This window comes from Sceloporus occidentalis, unplaced genomic scaffold (assembly GCF_023333645.1).
Source record: "Sceloporus occidentalis isolate IW3139 unplaced genomic scaffold, rSceOcc1.0.p SCAF_10, whole genome shotgun sequence".
Lineage (NCBI taxonomy): Eukaryota > Metazoa > Chordata > Lepidosauria > Squamata > Phrynosomatidae > Sceloporus > Sceloporus occidentalis.
In genome coordinates this window covers 35,880,320-35,895,700 of record NW_028316990.1, presented here as the reverse complement: position 1 = coordinate 35,895,700, position 15,381 = coordinate 35,880,320, and the positions used below count along the sequence as shown (strand labels likewise).

At 42.8% G+C, this 15,381-nt stretch overlaps 1 protein-coding gene across 4 annotated transcripts in view; it reads left to right on the top strand.

The window, feature by feature from the left end:
• Window positions 1–12,966: 12,966 nt before the first annotated feature.
• Window positions 12,967–15,381, top strand: part of SDK1 (sidekick cell adhesion molecule 1) — a 445,458-nt gene continuing 443,043 nt past the window's right edge. For all 4 annotated transcript variants that reach the window (XM_089477071.1, XM_089477072.1, XM_089477069.1 and 1 more), the window contains exon 1: window positions 12,967–14,403. In XM_089477071.1, coding sequence (XP_089333197.1) covers window positions 14,007–14,403 — 397 coding nt within the window. In that variant the 5' untranslated portion in view covers window positions 12,967–14,006. The remainder of the gene's footprint in view (window positions 14,404–15,381) is intronic.

The window sequence follows — 15,381 nt, the reverse complement described above, 5'->3', positions numbered from 1 at the left end:
AACCACAAGTGGGTTATTTTACAGGGAAAAATGCAATTGGGGCAAATGTAGTGGGAACCACGCTCCACTGTCAAATCGATCCAGTGTGGACATGCAGTTTGCTTCATTTTAAAAACCAGAGCAGTGTACCTTTTCTGGGTAACAAAAAACACAGATGATATTTCATTATTGCTATTCTCTTCCCTTTAGCACTCAGCATCCTTATGGCTAATAATTTATTCCGCACTCTGCTCCTTTGACGGCTCTCAAAAGAAAAAAAATCATCATCAAAAGGAACAGATTGGTAGTGGGAAATAATACCACCTGCAGTTGTAAAATTAGCCAAAGAACGGACAGAAGACAAATGACTCAATTTTAATTATACGGCTAAAATAAGCAACTGAAGCAAAGTGCTTTCCTGGTTGGGGAACTAGTTTCCAGGTACAGCTGACAAGCTTGCAATCCGTTGCAGCAAGTGGGAGAGCTTGACGTGAAGAAGAAGAAGGAGGAGGAGGAGGAGGAGGAGGAGGAGGGAATGCATTTGTTACAAACACAGGTTTCCAATCAGCCCATTTCACAATAGCCTTCTCCATAGGAGTCTGATTAGTCGAGAGAAGGAGGGGGAATAAAGTTCTAACCGTGGTCGCATTATTCAAAACAATTCCATGAGTCAGTCCCAATTAGTCATTTATGACAAATGCATAATTCTATTTAGTTTCAAAAAAATAAAGAATACAACGACGTCCAGCCAAGGCTCGAGTGAGTGATTTTGGCTGAAATCTTAAGCACATTTAATGGGGAGCAAAAACCCCACGGAGCACAGCGGGACCTGCTTCTGAATAAACCAGGATAAGTAATCCTAAGCTTAGAGGGGGCTACAAAGTTTAGCAGAAACAAACAGTGCAAATATGCCTAAACCACCCTTTATCAGCTGATATCAGGTCAAGGGATGTAATCTGTTTAAGGACAGCCAAAGCTTACATCCACACTGCAGAAATAAACCAGTCTGACACCTGGAAAAGGAGGGTGTCTGGTCACTCTGTTCTGCAAAGATAAAGAAAAGGGTTAACTTTCTCATAGGGTCTGACCCCCACTTTAACTGCCATGGCTCAAGGTTATGGAGGTCTGGGATTTGTCATTTTGTGAGACATTTCGCAGAGAGCTCTAGCAGAGAATGCTTTCTCTGAAGATGCCAAAGCCACAGCTGCTGGCGAAACGTCAGGAATAAACTCTTCTAGAACATGGCCACAGAGCCCAATAAAACCCACAAAAAAGTATGGATGCCAGCCATGAAAGCCTTTGGCTTTACATTGGTTTACAGTCTGTAAGCCAATTGGCCCCAACAAGCTGGGTCCTCATTTTACCGACCAACGAAAGGATGGAAGGCTGAGTCAACCTTGGAGTCCTCCAGGATCCAACTTATACCGTTGTGGCTGCGGGACCGACATTTAACCACTGCACCATAACAAAACATTGTTCACCATTTTACTAAAGCAAAATGAAACTTGCAATCCAGCTGATCAAAAGCCAAGTGTTTGTCTCAGTAGGCCATAAGGTTTTAATTTGGCTCCAGAACAAGGACAATGTTGAAACTGGTTGGGTCTCCAAGTAGAGACCGCTCCACATTCAGAGTACCATGGCTGAGAAGCTTTTATTCCACATTGCCATACGGTGTGCTGCTTCTGTGGGACACAAAAGAATCTGGCCAATCATATATATATATATATATATATATATATATATATATAATCAATATCTTTTTTTAAAATTGCATATTTTTTTAGCTGCCAAGAGCAACAATTCCAGTAATTCTGATGGGCAGAAAGGGGTCCACAGTAGGAAAAATCTGTGCAAGTGTACATAATGAACACATACTACGTATGGTCAAATTTATCTGTTGCCATGAGTCCTTTGGAGGCTTATATAGCAGGTTAATTTCTCCGTAAGAGCAATTTCTATTCCCTATGAAATTTTTTTTGAGAGGGAGATTTCATCTAATGTCCTCCAGTGTTTAGCAATCCCAAGCCGTGCTGCAATCAGCAAAAGTGACATTAAGTCTCTATGCTGCAGCTTTATGTTCATTCCCATAAAAATGGAGAGCAGAAGACGTGCCCCACAGAAATATATGTGTTGGTTTGTCATTCTGCGTATAAACTCTAACACTTCTATAGTATTTTGTGGGTTTTTTGGGCTATGTGGCCATGTTCTAGAAGGGTTTATACCTGACGTTTCGCCAGCATCTGTGGCTGGCATCTTCTCTGAAATTCAGTGCAGAGGCAACCCCCCTTTGAATGAATTTTGCCAAGAAGACTCAGTGATAGCTTTGCATTTGGGTTATCATAAGCTGAAGGCACCCAACAACAAGTCATAGAATCATAAAGTTGGAAGAGACCACAAGTCTTCAGTAAGGTTTCAAAGTACTGAACAACAATGATGATACAAGTTGGACCAAAACACACTGCAGAAATAATCCAGTTTGAGACCAGTTTAACTGTCCTGGCTCAGTGCTAGGGAATCCTGAGAACTGTAGTCTATTGCAGCACCAGAGCTCTCTGACAGAGAAGGCTAAATGTATCACAAAACTATAGTTCCCAGAATTCCCTAGCATTGAGCTGGGGCAGTTAAAGCGGTCTCCAACTGGATTATTTCTGCAGTGTGTTTTGAAAATATATATATATATATATATATATATATATATATATATATAACATTATACTACATATATACTACACATATACTGCATGATACTGCATAAATATAATGCATAACATTAAAATACAGTGGGCCCTTGGTATCTTCTGGGGTTTGATTCCAGAAAGTCCCTCTGGATAACAAAATCCATGGATGCTCAAGTTCCTTCCAGTACAGTGGCGTAGTAAAATGGTGTCCCTTGTAGAAAATGGCAAAACCAAGCTTTACTTTTTGGAGTGTGTGTGTGTGTGTATCTTTTTGGAATATTTTCAAGCCAGGCATGATTGAATCCATGGATAAAGATCCATGGATACAGAGGGCCAACTGTACCATGAAACAGTATTGTCTATGAAATAGGACTATACAGAAGGGGAATGACCCATGGCTCAGGAAGAGCATCTAAGGATGCTCCTTCTTCTGTCTCTCCACAGCTGCTAACTAAAGCATTTACCTTCTCTTTCCTAATAGTAGGGCTGGCCCTGGTACCTGATTTATTGTCTATAGCCATTGTTCCAGAGATACTGGGGAAATGCCCGACATTCTGGCATTTTCTCTGTAGTATGCATTTCCCTTAATGGGAATAAGTCTAGATGTTAGGTTGTCTGATGTTATTTTTTCATCCTTGTAGTCTCTCTCCTCTCCATCTCAAATATGGCCAGGACTCAAATCACGTTGCCATTATTTCTGCCTACTTGAATGGAATTTGGACTCCTATTTCTGGAGCAGTTTTTTCTATTCCACGGAGTGAGCTATTTCTGAAACCTGGGCCAGTTTCTTAAAGCAGGTTGGTCATTTGGCACTGATGCTTGCTCCTTGAAAGAAAAATGTGGAGATGTAAACAGTCTTCCTCCAAGTTGACAATAAATCTTTGGGTTCTCTCAAAATAGCTCCTTGAGTCTCAGTAGACGTTGCCAAGAAATGTGCTCAGTTATATTTTTCCACCGAGATCGATTGACCCTATGGATGCAATCCTAACCATACTCCTCAGGATATATTTCCTACTGAAAGAAGAGGGATACTTCTGGGTCAGATAGATTAGATTGAAGATGCCAGCCACAGATGCTGGCGAAACGTTAGAAATAAACTCTTCTAGAATATGGCCACATAGCCCGAAAAACCCACAAAAATCTATGGATGCCGGCCATGAAAGCCTTCGACTTCAAACTGGATTATTTCTGCAGTGCATTTTGGACCGCTGACCCTCCAGTAACTACAATGGCAAACTCTGCTCAGTTCTAGAATTCCTGGGCAGACAGTTATTTAATTCCAAGCAGGGTTTCACTTTGGACCAAAGTTGGTTTAACTTGGCATGGCATAGGAGAGAAAAATAAAATACACATACACAGGTCTGGTCTGCCTTTACTACATTCTCTATTGACCTTGGAAAAACCTAAGAAACTAGTTATCGGGGAGATTTTTCTTGTCCCTTAGTCTTTGTTAGTAGTAATTAAAAACCCAATTAAAGGTGCTTTGCATTTCCAGCTAAGGTAAATTAAATCTCGCCTGCACCTCCGAAACCTTCTGATAAAGGTAACTCCTCCTTGCCGCTGTGAATTAACTATTGGTAATTGCAGCAGAAAGCTGTAAATACAGGCGCTCTCTTGGGATCGGCACTCGGCACCATTCTGCTTGGCTTGCGTCTGAGCCAAAACCGATAGCCAGGGATCAGGGTAAAGTGCAGAACCTCATATTTTGCAGTAATTGCACATCTGCTTCCAGAACTGGGTCCCTTCCCTCTGGCTCCCCCATAACTTTTCTCGAGGATCAGATGGGAGTAAAATGTTATTCTAGGACTGTGTTTGAGAAGTGTTTATTCCCTAAGGAAATGGTTTTTCACATTTTTCCACTGCAGATGACACATTGCGCCCTGCCGACTGTCACAAAGCTTCAGTGTGACGCAGGGCTTGCGGGACTTTGTAGGGCAAACAGCAAAGGCCAGCTGGCTTTGCTGGTGATCCATATGAACTGCAGGGTTGACCTAAAGCAGGGGTTTTAAATCCTGGGTTTTGGACTTCAGTCCCTGGAAATCTCAACCTAACGTGTCCAACGGCCATCGCTTATGACATAAGATGTGCAAAACATCTGGAAGACTTAGGACTGAGAACCACTGGCCTACAGAACAGCCAAGCATCTCTTGTAGGAAAGATCAAGTAGCGGTGGGCAAAATGCTTTGGTGGAAATCTGTCAGCCATTATTAGCCTTCTAAAGGGAGGATCTGTTGATGTGAATCATAGCAGCACAGTGCTTCATAAACTATCTGATGTGAGAGACGAACATTTTCTTTTCTGATGTCCCATGGACCAGTACAATATTTGTATCTGATGGTCCCAGTTATTTATTCTTTCCTGGAAACTCTTCAGGGACCAAAAGCTAAAGGCCTGTGCATCGGCACAAGTTCAGAGACCATCACTTTGGTCTAATCTGCACTGCAAAAATAATGCAGTTTGACACCGCTTTAACTGCTATGGCTCCATGCTATGGAAACTTAGGATTTGTAGTTTGTTGTGTCACCAGAGCTCTCTGACAGAGATGGCACAAGACTACAAATCCCAGAAATACATAGCATTGAGCCATGGCAGTCAAAACAATAGCAAACTGCATTATTTCTTCAATGCAGAGTATGCCCTTCAATAGCACTCTATTGGAACAACCAGTGGCTCTGGCAACAGTGAGGCAGTGGATCCACTCTGGCTTTCAGTCCCAACATTAAAGGAGATATCCAAGTGCCTGAACCTTATACCCAAAATAGGTTCATAATTGTGGACAAACCCTTTAAAGTTTAGACTAAAACCCAGAATGGATGGACAGGGATGCTGGCATGGGAATGTCTTGCCATCACAATATGCACATGCACTTTGGTCACAAAATACCAAGCCCAGAAAGATATACCAGATATGTATACCAATGTATATAAAAAATGTTATATGTTATATATATTGCTTCAATATGTTGTATACAATGGGACATGTATTTGGGTTTTGCTCTGTTTAAAAAATGTATTTTAGAGTTGTTTGAATCTGCTTTTCAAAGTTTTTCAAGAGTGTTTCAATGAGTTTTACAATGTTTTTTATCTTTATATTGGTTTCAAGGTTTTTTTTATTTGTTCATTGCTTCAGGAAGCCTTTCCGGGTGGGAGGTCATACAGAAATATCACCAGAAAACAAATAAATCTATTGGTTATGTCATTGTATTTTGTATACAATCTCTCTCCCATCCTCTCATCTGAAGGCCTTGGGCTGAATAATGTCATGCATACAAAACAAACATTATGAAACCATGTTAAACCAGGAAGAAAACCATGTTTGAAGGCCAACCTGGAAAGATCTTTTGCAACACTGAGAGGCAACAGTCCATATCAACCCTGAAGACTAAACACTGTGCAGTTTGAGAGAGAAAAAGGAAAGAGTTTAATATATGCGTTTGTTTGTAATAACTGAAGCTGGGGATAATAAGTGGAGTTATGTAGCCTCAATGCTCCAGCAAATGGCTTGAGTCATCTGCCCCAGATTCTGGTTTCCATATCAGATCTTCCTGAGACAGCCAAGGCCTTTATAATCTCAGAAACCAAACTCTTTCTTCTCTTGTGTCAGTCAAAAAATTGTCCTTTCTCCTGATCCAGAGGCATCTGGATTACAGAGTCCATTGATGGGAGAGATAGTGGTCATCTGCTCCCCAAATCCTGCGCGGTGGAGCAATTGCAGAGTTGACCCTTTGCAATTTATCATCCGTAATTAACCATATATATATATATATATATATATATATGCTCAGCCAGACATATCTAGAGTCCTTCTGGTTTGCTCTTGTCCGGTCTTGAAACCGTCATGTTTATAACAGAGTGCAATAGCATCCACAATCCACAAAACATTGATAATTTTACTGGCCAGCCAAAGTCCACCAACCAAGTATATACGATACTGTTTATAACAGAGTTTGCAAGTAATGAAACAGTCCATAACAAGCTATTAGCTTGGAGGTGAGAGGAAACAAGAATACAACAGTATTCCTTTTGCATTATATTGCAAAGCAATATTGCTCCAGCCTATATTGCAAAGCAATATAATGGCTGGTAGTGGCATTTCTTTCTTCTGCAAAATTAGTACTGCTTACTTATTAGCCACACCATTAGCAATTAACGTAAGATATTTGGTGTCCCTGATGGTATGTACAAAATATCTGGAAGGCTTTAACCTGCCTCTTTGGTTGGAATTGGCATCCTTTTCATTGAAATTCTAGGAGGAGACGGACCCCTTCCCCCAAATCTCCAAAACAATCTATTTAGTTTTTTGAAAATACTTTCAAGGTATAAGTAGAGGAATTCCACGAATAACATCAACAATTCTAGGTATTACATTCATTTTAATCATGTTTTCCTTACCCTGCAGATTCATCTTTAAGCCCATCCATCTCTCTAAATCTAGTGCAATGCCTTTTATCAGCTTACTTATGTTAAGATTAATCATCGGAGATAAGTCCCTGGGGATAATTATACCCAAATAAGTAATAGAAACTTGGGCAATATCGAAACATCCAGGCTTTAAATATCCTCGAGTCGAGAGAGTGTGACTTGCCCAGGGTCACCCACTGGGTTTCATGACTGAACAGGGATTTGAACCCTGGTCTCCAGAGTCACGGTGCATTGCTTAAAGCACTATACCATGCTGGCTATGTATGTAAAAGGCGCAGGAGCCTTTATGCTCTGGAATAAGTGTATCCTTTCTTTGTCATGATGATGCCATTGTAAAACAGGTCCAAGTGAACACAAATGCAAAATATGTGTAATGTGGATGTATGAAAGCAGAAGGAGATGGTTCAGGAGACTTAGAGCCTGAACAGACAGGCCAAAATAAAGCTGTTTCGGACAACTTTGGAGGTATGCTGTTTAAATGATGCATGCGTCCTAAGAGTCCGGAAGCCGCACCAAAGTCATGCTCCAGTCCTAAGGACTGGAATGTAGCTTTGGTGCAGCTTCTGGACTCTTAAGATGTGTGTGTCATTTAAACAGCATTCTTCCAATGTGACCCGAAGCAGCTTTATTTTGGCCTCTCTGTTCAGTCCCTTCGAAAAGGTAAAAATGGTCTTAGGATGACAGGTAAGCAAAGGCGAGAGCATCCCTGGCCGGTTTGTTGGCACCATTTATTCTGTAAACTTCCCAGGGAAGTGGGTGTCGAGGGAACAGGCTGTGATTTAAGCGCCTCTCAAAACATTCTGCCAAATCCTCTTAATGCCAACCATTAATAATACACAGAAAAAACCCAAGAAGGCGAGAGGAAATTATACACGATTTCAGTCCTGCTGAATGAATTCTCTCCACTGTAAGGTACCTCTGCCAAGGTATTTTAATGTCTTTTCTGTTTCTCAACCCCTTTCCACCGCAACCTTCTGGTGTGCAAAAGCCAGGGCTTAAATATTGGTCGTCGATACCCAATAATGCAACAAACTCAGTTTAAAACATAGCATGGATGCAGCCTTGCAGGCAGCAGTGCACTCAAAAGTAATGTACGTTCTCCGCTGTAATCTACCTTTGCCAAGGTATTTTTCTTTAAAACAGCAACAACAGCCTAAAATCCCTTTGTGTGCAAAAGCTGTGGCTTAAATATTGGTCAGTGACAATCAATAATGCACAATATTCAGTTTAGAACTTAGCCTCACAAAAGCTTTGCAGGCAATGTTGCACCAGCAGCGCATTCGAAAGTAATGTACCTGTGGCACTGTAATCCACCTTTGTTTTCTTTTAAAAACAAACCAACAAAACCAAAATCCTGTTGTGTGCAAAAGTTGTGGCTTAAATATTGGTCTGCCATATACCCAATAATGCAACAAAACCCAGCCATGTAAGTATTGCTATGGCAGCAGTGCATTCAAAAGGAAGAGAGGGGAAAAAATAGATTATTTGGAAAAAAAAAGCCTTGAACTTGCACTTCTAAAAGTGTTTGGCTTTTGTGGTATCCACACACACCCGTCCTTCTTTGCTTGTTGCAAAACTGTAACAATCGGACACACAAAGGCAGGAAATGGGTGGCCTGAGCACCGCACCCTTGGCCTGGGATGAAAAAGAAAATGGGTTCTTTCCTTCCAACATTGTATCTGGTTTTAATGTGCTTAAGGGTGCTGAATTCGAAAAACACATTTGTACCATACACAGTTCTTTCCCAAATTCAATATATATATATATATATTGGTGTATATATGTATGTGTGTGTGTGTGTGTGTGTATACATATACATACATACATATATATATGTACATATATATTGGATCAATTCATTTGTTACTCAGACTTGTTCCGGCACAATTTCTTTCAGTGCAGCAATTCCCAAACTTTGGACCTCCAGGTTTTCGGACTTCAACTCCCAGAAGCCCCTGCTACCTCTGTCAATGGTCAGGGATTCTGGGAACTGAAGTCCAAAAACATCTGGACAAGGACAACTAAAGTTTAGGAATTGCTGTTTTAGTGCTTTTGAATTGATTTTTTTAAATGTTTCCTGTCAGTAAATTAAACTGTTTCGAATAGCTTCTGCCACACTGCAGCACTTTTTACAGTCCATGGCTCAGTGCTATGGAATCCTGGGATTTGTAGTGTGTTGTGGCATCAGAGCTCTCTGACAGGGAAAGTTAAATGGAGAGATTTTCCAAGGCCTGTGTTATTGTTATTATTATGGCAATTAGGTCCAACTAAACACATTGCAGAAATAATCCAGTTTGAGACTGCTTTAACTGCCCTGGCTCAATGCTAGGGAATTCTGGGAACTGTAGTTTTGTGAGCCTTCTCTGTCAGAGAGCTCTGGTGCCACAACAAACTACAGTCCCCAGGGTTCCCTAGCACTGAGCCAGGGCAGTTAAAGCGGTCTCAAACTGGATTATTTTGGCTAAAAGTGTGTTTTTTTGAGGCTGCTATTCTCCTGCCAGCCTACAGGGGGCGGAGCGCACGCGGCCACAACAAAAGGAAACAGAGCTGTCAATCAACGGGGGAGAGGCGGGCTAAAGGGAGCGCGCCTGCGCAGAGCTAAAGGCACGCACGCGCCCGACCTGCCGGCCGTTAGGGCGAAAAAAAGAGCGCGCGCGATTAAAAAAAGAAAAGAGAAAAATCACCCCACCCTCTCTTGTCCTCGCGCTCCCTCCCCGACCAATCACTGAGCAGGAAGGAACGCGAGGGAAGCTGAGGGTGGAACGTTGGCGTCGGTTAACGTTCCATGTGGCAGTGTGCGCATGCGCCTCAGCGCTGAGGCGATGTCTTATTATTTATTTCTCCCCTCAGAGGAAAAAAAAGGCGGGAAAAATGTGTGGCTACATTATAAACGTATATATAAACACGCCTCTATGTTAGTGCACAACCTTCTACCTCACATATTCCAATAGAGTAAAACATACATGTTCTTTTCCCAATTTATTAAATAATATCTAATAATATATTCCTTTCAAGCAATGGTCCCTAAACTGCCCTTGAAAGATAGTTTGGACTTCAGCTCCCAGAAGCCTCAGCCATGTTGGCCAATAGTCTGGGATGCTGGGAGCTGAAGTCCAAAATCTCTCCAAAGGGCACAGTTTGGGATCCACTGTTTTAAACAAATGACTGCCCATGTTATGGCCTTCAGCTTCCATAATCCCAGACCATTGGCCAAAAATGGCTGAGGCTTCTGGGAGCTGAAGTCCAACCAAGACACTTTACCAACCAAGAGGACATTTTAAAGTGGCGATTCACAAACGTTTGTCCTTCATATGTTTTTGGAATTTCCAACTCCCAGAAGTCCCAAGAGTCAGGAATTCTGGGAACTGAAGTCCAAAAACCATCTGTGGAGGACCAAATTTTGGGAATAACTGCTTTAAACCCTTCACTGTCCCTCAGTTATGTACTTTTGCAATTGTGTGTCATTCGGGTTCATCGCCTTGGGAAGGCAATGGTTTTAAGGTGCAAAACATAGTACAGATATAATCCAGTTTGACACCACTTTGGTCCAAGACACACTGCAGAAATAATCCAGTTTGAGACCGCTTTAACTGCTATGACTCAGTGCTAGGGAAACCTGGGAACTGTACTTTATTGTGGCACCAGATCTCTCTAAATGTCCCAGAAAACTACAGTTTCCAGAATTCCCTAGCACTGAGCCAGGGCAGTTAAAGCGGTCTCAAACTGGATTATTTCTGCAGTGCGTTTTGGACCAGCGTGATAAAAAGACCCGCTCTTTTGTGGCCAACCTAAAAAGTGCAAACCATTCAGCAAAGGCTACATTCCACTAAAGTTCACACTAATATGAATTTGTTAAAGCCTTTTAAGTTGCCAGGAGTTACAAATGGACAGAGTTCCTGTTGTGTACAAACTTTTAACAGTTGTGTACAAACTTTTAACAGTTGTGTACAAACTTTTCCATTGTCTTTCTTTTTCTTGACAAGTGTTGCCAGGTATAAAAATCCTGTGCTTAAAAAGTGGCACAATTTTGCCGCTTTATTCACGGGATAGTCTCCATTTTGCCGCTTTATTCGCGGGATAACGGCGCAATAATGGTGGCGGCGTGTGAAAATCAACTCGTTATTGCACCATGTTGCCGGGATTTTATGCCAGTTTAATGCCGCATGCCTCTTGTGTGATAAAGTCCTTAATGTCTCTCCCATTGGAAATGTGAAAGATATTTACACTATACATATTGTTGCTGAAATAAACCAGGCTTTTAAGGGTGGTAGAAGGAAAACCAATTACGATGGAGTAAAAGTTGTGCGGCAGGAAAGAAATGGCTTAAATATTGCCCTCTTTTGCAGTGGCCTCATAACACCCTTCCTTGGGGTAATTTATTTTGTTCCTTGGCCCCCTTTTGTATCCTTACAACAGCCCTGCGAGGTAGGAAAGAGATAGGAAGTTAAGCTAGTGAACTTCGTAGCAAAGCAAATATGAGGATGGGACCAATATAAATTTGAAGGATATGTGAAAGATGTGGGAAAGCCAAGGTGACCAAGAAACGGAAAAGATCGAAGAGGGATAGAAATTGGGCCAAAGTGGCATGGAAGGGAGGACATTTTGGGTGCTGGATGGAAAATGTAGGTTGTATATTGTTGCAAAGGCAAAGGAGGAGAAGCAGAAAGGTCCTGAGCATCGTCAGATGTCGAAATCTATTCAACTAGGTGGGACTCAAATGTAAAGAGTGAAAATATTAAAAGAACTACTTTGATTGCCAAATTGCAAAGCCAAGATGGCTCCTGTCCCTTTAATGGTTGTGTAGAGGAAGGAGGTCAGCAGGTGTTGCTTGTTATACCTTTAAAAGGTAGAGAGGTCTCCTCCATTTTGGCAAATCCAGAGAGGAATATGAAGGAGAGAAGAGGATATTGCCATGCAAGCTTTCTATTTATTCATTTATTTCATTTTCTTATTGCATTTTTACCCGGCTTTTCAGAAATGCTCTCAGAGCATCTTATAAATGGGTAATTCTAGAGGAATTTCACAGCACCTTTGAGACTAAAGAAGTTGGCAACATGACCTTTCCTAGAGTAAAGCCTCCTTCCTCAGGTGCATTTGGAAAGAATATAAACAATATAAACTACAACTCCCAGGATTCCCTAACATTGAGCCAGGGCAGTGCAAGCAAAATTTCTGCCAAATTCAAACAAAAATGCACCAAACAGGGATACTTTTTTTAATCGGCCAACCGAAATGCGCAATAGCCTTGTTGCAAGCTTTTGAAGCTCCACTGGCTTCTTCATCAGGCAATAAGTTACAAATAAAATAGGTTTTCTTTATATCCTGCCTCTCCAAAAAGGATCTAGGCGGGTTATAATAAAGTACATAAATACAATACATATAACATGTACATAACTAAAACCAAACAGGAGAAGAAAAACAGTTGGAGATGTTAGTCAGATGCCTGCATTTTGGCCCATAAAGGCATTGCACTGTTTGAATTTGCCAAATGGCCAACACTCTGCATATCTTCTGCAATGTGTTTTGGACTTCAATGTATAGGGCTACTCCTGGTATGTATGGTTTGCCTTGCTTTTTCTCTCCCTCTTTTGGTTTAGGGACTGTTCCCTTTAGATTTAGGAAAGCAGAGATTAGCACAAGCTTGAAAGAGTTAATAAAAAAACCCCAATCCCAATACTGAAGCTTTGTGGCTGGGGAAGGTAGATCCCAATTCAAAACAGCCAAAGCATCTTTGGCTTTTTACATTGTGGGTCCAGTCCTATTTTCTCCTTTGAAAAAAGGGCATTTTAAGGAGGGATGGTGCTGATGCTGGGGATGTGTTCCTTCTGTGGCTTTGGCAGCTCATCTCTTCATCCTTTCCTTGTCTTTACAGCCTTGGAGAAAAGAAAGGAAAGAAGAAGCCCAAGAGGAGAGACCCTCAGGATTTGTGCAAAAGCCTTGCTTTTGGATTCCACAATGTTGCTGATTTCTTCTACTTTTCTTCCTTTTGAGAACGAAATCCACCTCGATGCCTGGCTTTCCTAAGCCTTTAGTAAAGAAGTCTGCATCTCTGGAGTGAAGGAGGGACCTTGTTGTTGGAGGTGATCTTAGGCTTCCTCATCTCTGCATGGTTTTCTCCAGGGAGGGAAATCTGATCAGGTTCCCTCCACCTTCGCCTAAAGAGAGAAGGAGAGAAAGAGAAAGAGTTTAGACAGAGAGGGAAGGAGAGAGAGAGACCCATCCCTTCCTGCCTCCCATTGGCGGGCAAACTGGTTGCAATTGCATTTGCAAACCGTAGCTTGGCACAGAGAGCAGGAGCTGGGCTCACTTTACCTGCTGCTGCTGCTGCTGCTGGCTGTGGATCTCTCTCTGGATTGTTTTGAAAGAGGAAAAGACCCCCCCAAAAAGGGGGACCGAATTGGACTCTGAAGAAGGAGATCGGATTTAAATCGCCCCGAATGGGATGGAGAGAGTTGGAAGGATGGAGACTTCTTAAAACCTGTCTCTTGAAGCAGTCCATGGAGAAGAAGTAACTGGATCTAGGGTTCTCCTCTTTTTCTTCCTCCAAGACTGGAGGAGGGCTTCTTATTATTGAGGAATTGGGCTGAGGATGAGGAGGATGGGGATGAAGGCGGCGGACCGCACAGAAACCTCCACCCGAGGGACCACTTTTCGTCATCTTTGCGGTAAAGAAGGTGTCTGCTGGTGCCTGGCTGAGATGGCTCTCTCTCCTGCTCCTGCTGCTCTTGCTACGTTTTAATCTTACAGTATCTATCTATCTATATTCATTTCTTACAGGGAAAGAGGATGGAGAGCCCCGATCTCTTGCAACACTGACGCTGGGAAACTTAATACATAGCCACAGACAGAGCTCCAATTTTCCTCCTCTTCTCTCTTTCTCAGTCTCTCTCTCTGTCCCTTTCCCTGCCAGAGTCTGGAAAAAGGGGACATGTGTTTTACATTTCTGCCTCCTTGTTTTGGTGCAATCTCCAAGAAGAGAGAGGCGGAGTGGGGCGGACAGAGGAGCCCAGCCCTGGCCAAAGAGGGCTCCCAAGGGGGGGTCCCCTTTCTCCCCCCAAAAGGGGAGGCTGGGAGAGCCCCTTGGAGGAGGAGGAGCAGGACCATGGATGCTGGGCTGACTTCCATCCAAAGGCTGCTCCCAAGCCTTGAGGGAAGAGGAGCCCAGAGCAGGAGGATGAAGGTTGCGAGGAGGAGGAGGAGGAGGAAGGGCTGGCCAGATGGGGCCAGGATAAAGTTAAACTTCTGCTGCTGTTTCTTCTTCTTCTGGAGGGGATGGTGGGCGTTGCTCTTGCTCCAGCTCCACATGTTGCAAGCTTTGGCACAAGGTAAGCCTGCCCTAGACACTTCAGTGTCTTTCTTTTACAGAGGTGTCTTGCCTGCCTTCTCATCATGCAGAAAGGATGTCAAAGATTTCTGATGCTCAGGGAGAGAGGATACTGACAGATACAGCCCTGGCTTTATCTCAGAGAGAGACAGCTCTGTTACTGCAGCCTTTCTCTCTCTCTCTCTCTCTCTCTCTCTCTCTGGTCCAGAACACATTGGAGAAATAATCCAGTTTCAGACCACTTTCACTGCCCTGGCTCAGTGCTAGAGGATCCTGGGGTTTCTAGGTTAGAGCTCTCTGACAGGGAAGGCTCAATGTCTCACAAGTCTTACCTTATCGCCTACTGTTTTATCCAGCTCTTGAGTATTACCTTACTCTGGCTGCCTCTTTGAGGTCCAAAACACACTGCAGAAATCATCTGCTTTGAGACTGCTTCAGCTGCCCTGACTCAGGGCTAGGGAATCTGGGGAATTGTAGTTTATTGTGGCCCCAGAGAAGGCTCAATGTCTCACACAAACTACAGACCCCAGAATTCCTTAGCAGGGAGACATGGATCCAAAACACATTGCAGAAAGAATCCAGTTTAAGGCTGCATTAACTGCCCTGTCTCAGTGCTAGGTAATACTGGGAATTGTTCTTTCTTGTGGTTGTCAGAGAAGGCTGAATGTCTCATGAAACTACAGCTCCCAGGATTCCCTAGCACTGAGCCAGGGCAGTTAAAGCTGTCTCAAACTGGATTATTTCTGCAGTGTGTTTTGGGACCTCTCTCTCACACACACACAAACACACAAACACATACACACTGGGCTTTGTATCAACAAGGGCGGCCTTTCCATAGACAGTCTACCCATCTTGGCATCCTTTCCCCTGCAGCCTCTCCCTTGCCATTCTGTCTTGACCCTCTCTGCAAATGTTCACCTTTCACTGCTTTAGGGAATGAATCTGCAATTCAGTTCTCCCAGGCAAAGGGAGAGTTAAC